Source organism: Gopherus flavomarginatus, chromosome 4 (assembly GCF_025201925.1).
Source record: "Gopherus flavomarginatus isolate rGopFla2 chromosome 4, rGopFla2.mat.asm, whole genome shotgun sequence".
Classification (NCBI taxonomy): domain Eukaryota; kingdom Metazoa; phylum Chordata; order Testudines; family Testudinidae; genus Gopherus; species Gopherus flavomarginatus.
Window position 1 is genome coordinate 215013123 of NC_066620.1, and position 13798 is coordinate 215026920.

Here is a 13798-nt window from a genome sequence, read left to right on the forward strand (position 1 = left end):
CCAGTTTATAGGCTGATTGGCGCCTGGCTGGCTCCACATGGCTCCCCGGAAGTGACAACATGTACCTGCTCCTAGAGCAGGTGGCTCTGCGCACTGCCTCCGCCCACAGGCACCGCCCCCACAGCTCCTATTGGTCACGTGGTTCTCGGCCAAAGGGAACTGCGGAGCCAGCATTCGGGGCAGGGGCAGCGCGCAGAGCCGCCTGCTGTGCCTCCGACTAGGAACGGCAGGGACAGGTCGCTGCATGTGGGAAGCTGCCCAAGGTGAGCGCCCTCCCTGCCCCTGGATCCAGCACCCTGAAACCCCTGCCCCGAGCCCCCTCCTGCACCCAAACTCCCTCCCTCTCAGTTAAGTAGCCTTATTCACTTACCAGCACCCCCCAATCCCAAGTATCCCAACATGCCGGATAGAAAAGCTTTTACTGTATATGGCAGAGTACTAACAAGTTAGGGGTATTTTAGTTTCCTCAAACTAGTCCGTGATCAAGAAGGATGGACACAGCTGGTTGTACACAAAGGGCTCAAAGGAACATTATTTGCATGAGCCTTGTCCCAGTCAGATGACACCTTAGAGAAAAACGTTGCCTCTGATTAACAGTTAGTCTGTGCCGAGGTGCTCTGCGCAGACAGTCTATTCAGTTAATGTACAAAATCATAATGTGCAGATACAAAACCCTATATCCAATGAAGGAAACTGAGTAAGAACATAGCTCTTTCCACTCCTGATATAAAACCGAACGAAATAGCCTTGCTATAGACCTTAAGCAGGAGAACCCAGATCTGCAACCCAAGACACATTGGTGCATCACCCCCTCCCCTCCATGCATGTTCCCATGCAGATACTTACAGCGAAAGCTTCATGAAATTCAAACACATCAATATCAGCCAGTGTTAGACCAGCCCTCTCCAACACTTTGGGAGTCCCATACGTTGGCCTAAAGGGTCAGAAAAGCAAACGTGACATTAATGCATGTGTTCCACGGACTCCTTCCCCCTTCCTTCACTACGATCCCTATTAAGCCTCCTCTCTCGCAAAATGGAGCTGCAGCATTTAAGATGCCAAACAGGTAAGTGCTCACGAAATTTTCAGCCTCTCCCAAACTGATGTACAACCCAAAAGTCACCACCGGCCCATAGGAAGATGCTTTAGGCAGATGAAGACAAGCATTTCATCCCATTTCTAAAGTTAATTGACCTCTTCATGTGCAAGTCTGGGCAGCCCAGACATCAAACCCGATTAGCTGGATTTTAATCACATTCAAATTCTCCTTCCTTGAGATGTATGCCAACATTAACACTAATGAATCCTAGAGTTGTAGGACTGGAAGGGACCTTGAGAGGTCGTCTAGTCCAGCCCCCTGCACTCATGGTAGGACTAAGTATTATCTAGACCATCCCTGACAGGTGTTTGTCTAACCTGCTCTTAATCTCCTGTGATTGAGATTCCACAACCTCCCTGGGCAATTCATTCCAGTGCAAAGTCTTGCGACTCGTTACTTGGATGGCTAAGGTTTAATACTATCACATGAACCAATAACCTGCGGCAACACCGTGCCATGCACGTGCCTGAGTACCCATGTAACTGTGTGTCACGGAGTGTGGGGAAGTTCGGCCCTGCAACCCTTTTCCTGGGACTCACAGTGACTCTCAGGCAGCCAGTAAAACAGAAGGTTTATTGGACAACAGGAATGCAGGTTACAGCAGAGCTTGGAGGCACAGTCAGGACCCCTCAATCGAGTCCTTCTGGGGGTTCAGGGTGCTTGGATCCCAGCTTAGGATACCCTGAATTCCCACTACCCAGCCCAAAAACGAAACTGAACTAACTTCCCTACAGCCGGCCCCTTCCTTTGTCCAGCTTCCCGGGCAAAAGGTGCTGACACCCCTCCCCCCTGCCTAGCTCAGGTTACAGGCTCAGCTCCTGTCCCTCACCTAAAGACATCCCCGGCTCTCCCATCCCCCACACAGACAGTCCCTACTCCATCACACTGTGTTGCTGCAACCCCTGCCTCAGCTCTTTCCTAGTCTTAGTCACCTCCATTTGGTGCATCATGTCCTGTACCCAGATTTTCTCAGCCCTTTGAGGCAGGGTCCAGTTGTCTGTCTGGCTGTGATGTGCCTAACTAAACACTCAGCCATTCTACAGCAATGGAAGCATTTAGTGCTGGTAACTGATCATGTCCAGCAATGCTAAGTGTGTGACTATGCTGGCCAGAAGCCATTCCTTACCCCAGCAGGAGCTGGTCCTTTGGATCCTGGGACACGTACACAAAATCCCTGCACAAGAGAAGCACCATCAGTACCAGAACAGAAGACAAAAGCAAGACCAGCTTTCCGAAGCCAGGTGGAATGGTTCCTTCTACCTTAGGTAGGCCTTTGGTTTGTAGCCCATCGCCAGAGCCTTCTCCTCAGACATAATCAGAACTGCCGAAGCACCATCCGTCTGAAACAACCAGACAAACTCAGTCAGGCAACTACTCACAGAGCGCTCACACTATGCAAAGGTGACAAGTCTCTACGTGTTTGTACAGGGCCCACATCACTGCAGCACACAATCATAGTACAAAGAAACAAAATACACAAGAACGCAAACACAAATGCTGCTCTATAAACTTATCTGTAACCATCCACCAGAAAGTTACACTACAAGTCACACTTATCTGCTTGTAATCCATTAGGCTGTGGAATGGACAAGCGCCCAAGAAAACTGGCAGAAGCCTCATCACTTGGGATAAAGAACTAGGTAAAACACACCGTAGGGAGCAATGCAGCACTGACTGAGGTAGACGGTAAGATAATGTATGAGTGGGCTGGCCAAATCAGTAGGACTGCTGTGATAGCAATGTATCAGGGGGTAGCCGTGTTAGTCTGTATCCATAAAAACAACAAGGAGTCCGGTGACACCTTAAAGACTAACAGATTTATTTGGGCATAAGCTTTTGTGAGTAAAAAACCCACTTCTTCAGATGCATGGAGTGAAAATTACAGATACAGGCGTAAATATACTGGCACATGAAGACAAGAGAGTTACTTTACAAGTGGAGAACCAGCGTTAACAAGGCCAATCCAGTCAGGGTGGATGTGGTCCACTCCCAATAACTGATGAGGAGGTGTCAATACCAAGAGAGGGGAAATTGCTTTTGTTGTGAGCCAGCCACTCCCCGTCCCTATTCAAGCCCAGATTAATGGTGTTAAGTCGGCGAATGAACTGCAGCTCTGCAGTTTCTCTTTGCAGTCTGTTTTTGAAGTTGTTGTTGTTGAAGGGTGGCCGCTTTTAAATCTGTTATTGAATGTCCAAGGGGACTGAAGTGTTCTCCTCTTGGCTTTTGTATCTTACCATATCTGATGTTGGATTTGTGTCCATTTATTCTTTTACATAGAGACTGACCATTTTTTGCCAATATACATGGCAGAGGGGCATTGCTGGCACACCATGGCATATATCACATTGGTAGACATGCAGGTGAATGAGCCCCTGATGGTGTGGCTCATGTGGCTGGGTACTCTGATGGTGTCGCCAGAGTAGATATGGGGACAGAGTAGGCAACAGTGTTTGTTACAGGGACTGGTTCCTGGGTTAGTGTTTTTGTGGTGTGGTGCGTAGTTGCTGGTATTTGCTTCAGGTTGGGGGGGCTGTCTCCCAAGGCCTGTGAGAGATCGTTTTCCAGGCTAGGTTGTAGATCGTTGATGATGCGCTGGAGGGGTTTTAGCTGGGGGCTATAGGTGATGGCCAGTGGTGTTCAGTTATTTTCCTTGTTGGGCCTGTCCTGTAGTAGGTGACTTCTGGGTACCCGTCTCACTCTAGGAGTGGCTGCAATTTTCCCTCCTCCTGGTATTGACACCTTCTCATCAATTGTTGGGAGTGGACCACATTCACCCTGATTGAATTGGCCTTGTCAACACTGGTTCTCCACTTGTAAGGTAATTCCCTTCTCTTCATGTTGGCAGCTACAGTGCTTGCATAGTCTGAGTTTCAGAGCACTGTAATTGGTTCATGTATGCAAAACTAAATCCTAATATTTTAAAGCACAGTGTCCTTGATGCACTGATTTTATGCTGTCTCAAAAGGAGAATGTATTTCCAAGTTAACCTACAGCTCGGCTGTATGCAATGTCCGTTATATGCCAATATTTTGCAGTGGAGTCAATTCTAAAGTACTATTACACCTCAGCAAGTTCCCAGGAACTCCAGGCAGAAAACACTGTTGCTCCTTGTGAAACCAGCGTTACTTTATAGCACAAAGAAAGGAGCAGTTATTGCAAAACGTGAACAGGAGCTAAACACTAGCGCATCTCCTTTGTGCTGCACATAGGGACAAGACACATTCCTTGTGCATTCCAGGGGAGACTTTCAAAGGCAAAAAAGAGAGTTAGGCACTCAACTTCATTCAAAGTCCCAGGGAATTGGGTGTGTAACTCCCATTTGTGCCTTGGGAAACCTTCCCTGGTCCTCTTCTGAGAGCAATTATGATGACGCCAACAGGTAAAGCAGCCTCAAGTGTTTATAATGAACCTTCTGCTTTTATTTTGAGGGCGTTGCTAAATTTAAATGCGTTTAAGAGAAAATGCAAGTGTCATTTTGGAACTTAAAGTGGATGACATTATGGAAAAGCCAACGAAGTCGGAGTAGTGTTAACGTCACAGAAATACAGTCCAGGTAGCTGCAATGGGTAGAAGAATAGCTCAGTCTCACATATTGCTGCACAAATGGATGGCGGAGTACGTTACCAGGAAGGAGGAGTTGGCAGCTGTGACAGTCCCATAAGGTTTGACAAAAGCAGCTTTCAGTTTACCCATCTGCTCCATGGAGGATGGACGGACTCCATTATCTTTGATAACAGTATCTTTGCCTGTTAAAACAGAGCATTAACCTTAAAAGGAAGTGGGCATCAGACCCCACTTTACAGAAAAGAACAAGAGAGAGAGGAGAGAGAGCACTATTTTCCATGGGAAAAGGAGTGTAAGGAAAGAATGGAGGCGTCATTCATTTTATTTGATTTCTTGCCAAAATAATTTAGCGTTAAGGGAACGGTCTCGAGTATTGAAAAAATTCTGCTTCTTTCAAATTGTTGATTTCTGAAATAAGCATTCTAAGGAGCACAACTGGCATATGCTTCATCACACTGGCACTTTTTCTAGGCTGGTTTTGAAACTGGACTTGTTATTCCTTGCAAACACACATTTCCCTGTGGTGTAAGTTGTTGCTTGTTAACTCTTTGATACAAAGAGCAGGAGGATTCCTCACCTGTGAGCTCCTGATCTGCCCTGTACGAAGGCAATAATCACCAAATAAGCAGGGATATGGAGCAGGGTGCTTCAAGATTTAGATCACAGACTCAGCAGGGACCCGTGCTCCTAGATCACTACTTTCTTGTGCAGGGACAGGTTGTAAATGAAAGGTTTTAAATAGATTTGATGCTGCTGAGGAGTGAAAAAGCGTGTTGACAGATACAAAACTCCATGACCTGCGCACTGCCACTTTCCCTTCTAAAGGGAGCGGTGCTATTTTGGGTTGGCATTAGAACACATGGCTTTTACCTGGCACTTTGAAGGGTATCACGTCACTGAGCAGCCCCTCATCCTGGGCTTTCCTGGCCAAAGTGTGGGAACGCAGGGCATACTCGTCTTGTTCCACACGGGAGATAGCAAAGGCAGCAGCCAACCGGTCTGCTGAGTGTCCCATGGTCTCACTGGTGGAAAACTCTGCTACTGCTGGGAGCTAGAGGAAAAGGAAGCATAAGGTAAGCAGATGTAAATGCCATCTGTTCCAATGGTGGTTATGAGCAGCAAACTATACTACACCATTGTAACTTAAATGTTTGGTTACTTTTCATATGTGTAAATCCTTGAAGTCCTCCATTTATAAAAAGAGCAATTAGCTTTATACAAATAATGCACATTATCTTACTAAGATCCACCGAGATCAAATAAACTAAAGGAATCCCCACTGCTGACCACAGATAACACAGGAACGCCCAAACTTTGACAAGTAAGGGCCACGCTGGCCACTTGCCAGGTGCTTGAGGACTGCTCCTGGGTTGCATACAATGAGGCAGGTAGCAGCTGCCCTTGAATTTAATATGGAGCTGCAGACCAGAGAAACAACAGGCCCTGAAATGAAGTGAGGCCAGGCTGCTTGGAGCAATGTATGCTGGGGCCTGCAGCATCAGTGGCCCACACCTTCATAGGAAGTAGCACGCTACACAAGTGGGCCAAATTCAAGTCACTATTTATTTAGTCATCCTGAGAGAACGGATGACAACTTTATCCACACACGTGAGCCAAGACTCCCACGCTGCTGAATGTGCTCTTTTTTGGGCCCTTCATTTGCAGTTTTTATTTTAATTTTTCCCAGGAATTTATTAGAGTTTATTACCACAACACCACAAATGGGAAAAATCAGTGCAAAAAACAATTTATAATTTTTCTGGGTAAATATCTGGGCTTGTTTTGGTGGACAGAAAGACAGGGGAGGAGAGTATTCAGTGGATTGATGCTTTGAATTCTGTTCAATGTGGTTTGCTGCAGAACTAAAACAGAACTCAAAACACGCCACCTCGGAGTTGAAGAAAACAATACACCTCTAATCCCCAAATAACATTTTTCATTTGAATAAACAGTTTATTGTTGTAGACTTAGAGCTATTAGCCTGTAAATATTTACATTTAATAATTGAGTCACACCATTCGCAGCACATTTACTCAACTTCATCCTTTTCTCCTGTTTTTGGTTTTTTTAAAACTTTCGAATACTTCCTTGTGTTCAGAAATGTATTCTGATACCAATTTTTGTCGTCTTCCCATTTTAGTGTGTCAAATCTTTAAACTGTTGTTATCTGCTAACAGCTTGAAATGCATTTGTGGTGGGTGTGAGATTCATCAGTACATTCAGATGTGCATGCACTTCAGAGCTGGCGTGCATGCCTGTCTGTGTATCTTCTAGACTAATGCCTTACTTCAACAGGCAGCTTTGCATATACAATACATTAGCCAGTGTGTAGTAATACATACGTCTCATGCAACGTACTGTATTTTCCTAATAAAACAAGTTACTTTTTATATATTTGAATTATACAAAAGTAGGGTGAAAAAACTGAATAATACTTTTTGTAAAACCCAAGAATTTTTCAGTAAAAACTGGTTTAAATTGAAAACAGAAGGGCTTAGCTATTTTCCAGTTCTGGGAGTCTGCAGCATTCAAATCTGTGTCTCATCTCTCAGCTGCACTTTGAGTATCTCTGCACTTGTACCATTAGCTGACAATAATGGATTCTCTATTAACAGTACGTGGGCAAAAATAGCCTCTCTGGCGAGGACAGAACTCCAGGAGCCCTCAAATTATTCACTGTGAATAAAACCCCTTTCCTACCCATTTCCACCACTTTACAAGTCCCCTTTCCTCCGGCCTTGAGAGCAGGTGGAGGGGCTCCCTTTACACCATGAAATGGAGAGCCCCCTATCTACATGGGCAGGCTGCCCATTTTCACCTCTTATTATGAAAGCAGTCTCCTGCAGGCTCGGGCCCCTGGAGAATAAATGGATTGTGTATTTAAGGTGTCAACCAGATGCACAATCCCGTTAATAGTGGGAGGGGAACGCTTTCTTCTGTATTTGCTGTGTTGAAAATGCACCCGATGTGTCACTACTAGCTTGAAGAGCGATTCATTGAGTTTCAGAAGATCAAGACGAATTGCACGGTATTTAGGCTGGCAGGGCAAGTTTCCTCTTTAAACATTTTAATGTCTTCAGTAAACCTCTATGCTAGGAGTTCAATGAGCTGGGAAAAGAGGTATTTTGACGTTTCAATATGTAAAGCTCACTAAGTGCATGCCTGACTGTCAGGGAACCATGTAGGCAAAAGCTATACGTAGTCCCTCAAAGAGTTTTAGGAGCTCTGCTAATTCACTGAAATCTCAGCCTAATCCTAGGTGGATGGAATGATGCAGAACCACCACAGTCTGGACCCCCAGCTAACCGTTACCATGCTGACTTCTCCACAGGGAAATAATTACATTCCTTTCCCCTAAAGTGTGTGTTACTTTACAAGCGGCTACTAAATGGCAAACTACGAAGGAGGACAGACTTGAGAACACTAGACGCCTACCGAGAGGTGGAAAGAAGGAGATTTACCTCTGGGGCAAAGTAATCAGGACGGATTTTAGCAACCAGAGCCAGCCTCTGGCCCAGGCTCTTGGCCCTGTTAAAGGAGAGCAGAGTCTTCCTCATCTTCCTGCTGTGACGAATGGGAACATCCGACATTAACTCCACACCACCAGCTACCACCACATCACACTGGCCAGATGCAATCAGACCAACACCTACAGGAAGCGATGGAGAAGATCATCAGAAGTGTGGGCGGACATCTTTAAAAGAAGCTGAAATACTTTCACTTACTGATGAGAAGCAACAACTAATCAAGGATTTCTCAGGAGCAGATGCAATCAAAACAGAAACATCTCTAATCAAGGAGAACATTTTGCTTTTCTGCACAGTTGGTCAGCAAACAGATTTCTGATCAGGTGAAAAAATTGAGATTTAAAAAAAAAAATTGTCCTGATATGGGACAAAGCACCAAAAGTTCAAAATTTTTCAGAAAATGAAACTCCAGAAACCTTTGTTTAGGGTCTATTGAAATATTTCATTTCAATAAATTAAAAACTTTTTTTTTCAGATTTTGACAAAATAAACAATATTCTAAATGGAACTCTCCTGATTGCTGCAATTTTGCTTCTACTTCCCACTATTTTCATGCGAGGAATTGAGGCAGAAATATCCCTCAAACAATTTGGGGTAAAAACCTGGATCTTCAATTTTTGCTCAGTTTGGGCTATACTGAAGGCGGTATTAGCATAAAAGGCTACAACTTTGTCAAGTTCAAGTCTGTACCCTTCAGTTTTTCTGGACAATTTTGAATACGAGTGGAGACCGCTCCTGAATTAAGCTGATAATCAAGAGCTCCTGAAGGCCTGGAACATATACTTCAAAAATCTCTGCGAAATGTTACTGAACTAGTGGTTCAATAGCACCCCTCCCCAATCTAAGTGTACGTCTACACTACTCATCATATTGGGGATAGCAATCGCTCTCCCGTCGACTGCTGAACTCCAGCTTGGGAGAGGCAGAAGCAAAGTCAACGGGGAAGCGGCGGCCATTGATCCCGTGCCACAAGGACACAAAGTAAGTGATTCTAAGTCAATCTAAGATACGAGAATAGCATAGCTGAAGTTGACGTAAGCATAAGGCTTAATCCTCCTCCAGACACTTAACCACATTCATTAAGATGTGCAGGTAGGACAGGGGAAGAGAAGAGAGGCCGCTAATGCCATCTTCTAATCTACTACCTGTTCTTTCAGCCAACATACCTGTGGTCATAGCTTGGTTTGAAGAGATGCAAGCCATAGTGACCGTGTGGGCTGGAGTTTTGTCAGAGAAGCCAGCTCCCAAGGCAGCCTATGGGCAACACAAGATAATGATTAAAACCCCTCACCAGTTCTACCTTGCAGTACCTGCTTCTTGAAACATTAAAGGCCAGACATCTTTGCAGAATTTAAGCTACAAACGTGTCAAGTTCCCACCTACACAGCTGAGGTAAGGCATTCTGCATGAAGTCACCACGAGGACTCTTCCTTCTATTGTAAGCAGAGAGACTGTCTGGTGCCTACCTCTCAAAGCCTCTTTATCAAACTACACGGGCAACCATGGGCAGACCCTAAATGAACAGACAAATTCCTCTTCTGCAACACAGCACCGTATTTCTGAAAACTTTCTATACTTTTGCTTCACCCTGCCATCTATTATTTATAGATGCAAGAGAATGAAAGTAATTGTCTGAGACCTTGAAAACACTGCAGTAGAATGCAAGCTGCAATTTGCATATAACTGAACATTAAACGTTTGTAGCAGACCAAGCTTTCCTGAAGGCAGGGAATGACAACAAGCTCTACCAGAGCAGGGAGTGGAGGCCTCTGTCACAAGAGAAGAACTGTTCTGGAATACGTGTTGCCATAAGACGACACATCTTAACTGACATGTGGCCAACTAGTGTAAAGTTCAAACCTTCTCTGGAAGTTAAAATTAAACCACAGGCTCAGTTGACTGACAGGAGGTCAAAGAAAACACTTGCACATACAAAAATAAACTGCTGATTGAATCTGAGAAGTACTGGTAATAACAAGTGCAGTTAGGAGAAATTATGTAACAAGTTTTAGGTGGGATTCTTTTTGGTGGAATGGCGCTGGCTGCTGCATAGAACACCTGCTGGGGTTTCAGAAACTAGATTAGTGCAGAATCATGTCTAATGTTATGGAGATGGCTTTACAGTACAGTAACTCCCCACTTAGCATCATAGAATACTAGGGTTGGAAGGGACCTCAGGAGGTCATCTAGTTCAATCCCCTGCTCAAAGCAGGACCAATGTCCAACTAAATCCTCAAATGGCCCCCTCAAGGATTGAACTCACAACCCTGGGTTTAGCAGGACAGTGCTCAAACCACTGAGCTATCCCTGCCCACCCCAAATGTCCTCTCGCTTAACGTTGTTTCAATCTTATGTCCCCGCTCAATTACAGAACATGCTCCATTTAAAGTTGTGCAATGCTTCGCTATAACGTTGTTTGGCCGCCTGCTTTGTCCACAGCTAGCAGCCCCCCTATCAGCCCACCTACCTCCCCTCCCTGAACCTCCCGCCCGCCAGCAGACCGCGCAGATCAGCGCCTTCCCCCTCCTCCCCCTGCCTCCTGCCCACAGCAATCAGCTGGTTTGCGGTTTTCATGAGGGAGGGAAGAGGAGCAAGGACTTGGCTTGCAGGCTGCCCCTCCCTCCAGAACACCACAAACCAGTGGGTGGGCAGGAGGCAGGGGAGGGAGGGTGGAGGAGGGAGGACTCAGCATGCGGAGTAAAGGGGGAGGAGGGGGGAAGAAGAGGCAGGTTAAGGGGGGGTGGGGGGGAAGAGGTGGAGTGGGTGGGCCAAGGATTGATCCCCCTGCCTCCGGTGCTTGCAGAGTAGGGGAAGCTGCTGCTGTGCAATGTGCATCTCCTAGCCTACAGCACCTTTAGCCTCCTTGCCTGCCTCGTTGTCTCCAGTGTCAGTGGGCTGTCCCTGGGTGGAGTAAGGCGGGGGCACCTCCCAACTATAGTACTGTGTTGTATGGCAAAAAAAATTAAAAATTCCCTGGAACCAACACCCCCCTCCCCGCCCCATTTACATTCATTCTTATGGGGAAATTGGATTTGCTTAACATCGTTTCACTTAAAGTCGCATTTTTCAGGAACAGAAATACAGCATTAAGTGAGGAGTTACTGCAACAGATTTCTACACTCTTTCCCCCGCATTATGTATAGTCACTTCTCTCTTTACATCTGCCACTAGGAAAGGCAGCTAAGCTGGCACTCTCCAGAGCACTCAAATGCTACATCTGGGATCCCCCAGCTTTATTTTTCAAAAAATACTGTCGTGTTATCAAATATTTCTGGTAAACCAGAGCTTGATCCCAAGAGGACAGTTCGCGCAGAATGATTAATCGTTCCTCACCAGGGTCCTGCTTTTCTGGTCATCCTCCAGTAGGGATTTCACAGTGCACAGTATTAGAACTGACAGGGTAGATTTATGATTTTAACAGGATGGGAGTGCCATTTAATTACTTGGTGCACAACACAAGGTGAATGGCTTATTTTCCCAACCCACAAGGAGCAGTGTTGAACTGATTCTTTCATAGGGTTTAGTTCCCTCAGGTTAGCTGTTTAAACCAGCTTTATAGAATACCTGCTTCATTTAACCCACCTCTCTAGCAATATTGCTTGTTTTCACCTCCTGGATAACTGTGCCATAAACAATGTAATCGACAACCTCCTTCGGGACGCTGGTCCGGTTCAGCAACCCTCTGAGAAAAGAAAGACAAGAAAATCTGCACCAGCAAATAAAAAGCAGTAACTTTGCCAAGGTCACCAGGCAGCCAATTTCAAACCAGGGACACCAGCGAGCGTGCTTCCCTAATTCAGAGAGGAGGTTGCATATATAGCTGCCCCCAGAAGGAGCTGTGATCATCCAGTGGAAATGGACTCTTACAGTAAAAAAGAGAAACTCCACCTCTTTTTCAATAACCCCCCTTCCCTCTCAATACACAGGTGGTTACTACCTCTGTTCCTCAGTTTGGGGGAGCCTCAAGTCAAAACTAGGAGAGAGAAGAGGGAGTCAGAGATGTCATGCCAGCCTACCCCTCAGTGTTTGAAAACCTACTGCTTCTACAGGGATACACCAAAGACAAGCAGCAATTTTTTCATATTTTCATAGAAAATACCATATACAAATGCTCCGGGATGTCCGTACAAACAAGCCCATACACCTCTGCGCCCCATTGCAAGGATAGATATAAAACTAAAATAAACACAAATTTGAATTCTGACTTCCTCAAAACATCAAGTAAAAGGTAAGAGTAAACATGATGCAGGTAGGGGCCCCTATGGCAGCTTACTAATGCTACTACCAGATCCAAGCAGCCAGTGCACACCACTTAACACCAACATGCAGTCCGGGACTATAAACTGCACTGTTTGCATGCCATCAGTCTATCAGATTGACTCCCCTTTGAATCCCTCCTCTGGCTCCCCCTTGGCTACTGCATCAACCTCACAGCCAAGGCTTGGCATGACTCCAACCCAGCCTTCATCTCAGACCGCAACTCTTTCAGAGTCATGCCCCACTGCCCATCAACAATGCCAGCCTTGACAAACTCCTCCCCACATGCCCCAAACCCCTGCCTTCAAACCTTCTTCCACACTGCCCCTAGGGGTAAGTATGGAATGACCTCCCAAGGTGCCAGGACCCCATCTTCCCTCACTGAAAGCCCTCCTAGTGACCCTCCTTTCCCACAGGACCCACAAACGCTGTCAAGCTGCAGGCTGGAGAAGGCATTGGAGAGAATACACATGAAATGAGAGAGGAAAGACACAGACAGTACTAAGGTGGCTTTCCCTGGGTATCAGTCACTGCCCCAATTTGCTCATCATTTATTTTTCATATTATACAGCGCCAAGCACATTCAGTAGTAGATCATTTGAAGCAGAGCTGGCCAGGAGGATGACACAGTATCCTCCTAGCATGCACTTAGACAGTGCCTTCCTTCTGAGGCTCTCAAAGTGCTTTACAAGCATTCAGTAGTATCACCATTTTGCAGGTAGGTAACCTGAGGTAGAGAGGTGCAATGACTTGTCCTTGGTCACATAGCTGAGTGACAAAGCGGGGAATACAGCCTATGAACCCTGGCTCCCAGCATTACCATCAGCACTAGATCAACCTCCCAGCACAAAACCCCAGTGTCAGCTAGTTGTCTGAGCTCCTCTTCCACTCAATTCTTGTTTACTCACTGCAGTGAGGCTCTGGCCAAGTCGTGCGGCATCAGATCTGCATATCTGGAAGTTAAGACAGACAGATTTACAAAATTAACCCTGAAGTTATTTTAACATACCATTCAGAGCACAGATTAATAGAACAGACATAGTATGGCATCAGATGAGCACTCACGGAGTCTCTTCACTTAAAAATGGCCATTTCACAGCCTTGTTTTGTGGAGACAAATGTGTCTATATGTGAAAAAATCAAAGCATAACTGCTGTATTAAGGAAAATCCTGAAACAAGATATAGCGACAGCAAAAGTCAAAACTCTATCCCCTGTTTACCATAGGGAAGTGTTTCAGCTATGAAGTTAATGGCATTAAGTAACGGCTTTCTAACAAAATCATCTGATGTAGTTTAAAGGTTTTTCACGTCTGCTGCTGCTACTGGACTATGCCTGGGTCTTGGAAGCAC

General features: G+C 45.6%; 1 protein-coding gene across 4 annotated transcripts in view; it reads right to left on the reverse strand.

The window, feature by feature from the left end:
- The window catches only part of HADHB (hydroxyacyl-CoA dehydrogenase trifunctional multienzyme complex subunit beta), a 96918-nt gene that overhangs the window by 2973 nt on the left and 80147 nt on the right, over positions 1-13798 (reverse strand). For all 4 annotated transcript variants that reach the window (XM_050948855.1, XM_050948856.1, XM_050948853.1 and 1 more), the window contains exons 5-13: positions 13356-13400; positions 11773-11872; positions 9357-9444; positions 8125-8312; positions 5534-5714; positions 4724-4845; positions 2360-2439; positions 2226-2273; positions 847-934 (exon numbers count right to left, since the gene is read on the reverse strand). In XM_050948855.1, coding sequence (XP_050804812.1) covers positions 847-934; positions 2226-2273; positions 2360-2439; positions 4724-4845; positions 5534-5714; positions 8125-8312; positions 9357-9444; positions 11773-11872; positions 13356-13400 — 940 coding nt within the window. The remainder of the gene's footprint in view (positions 1-846; positions 935-2225; positions 2274-2359; positions 2440-4723; positions 4846-5533; positions 5715-8124; positions 8313-9356; positions 9445-11772; positions 11873-13355; positions 13401-13798) is intronic.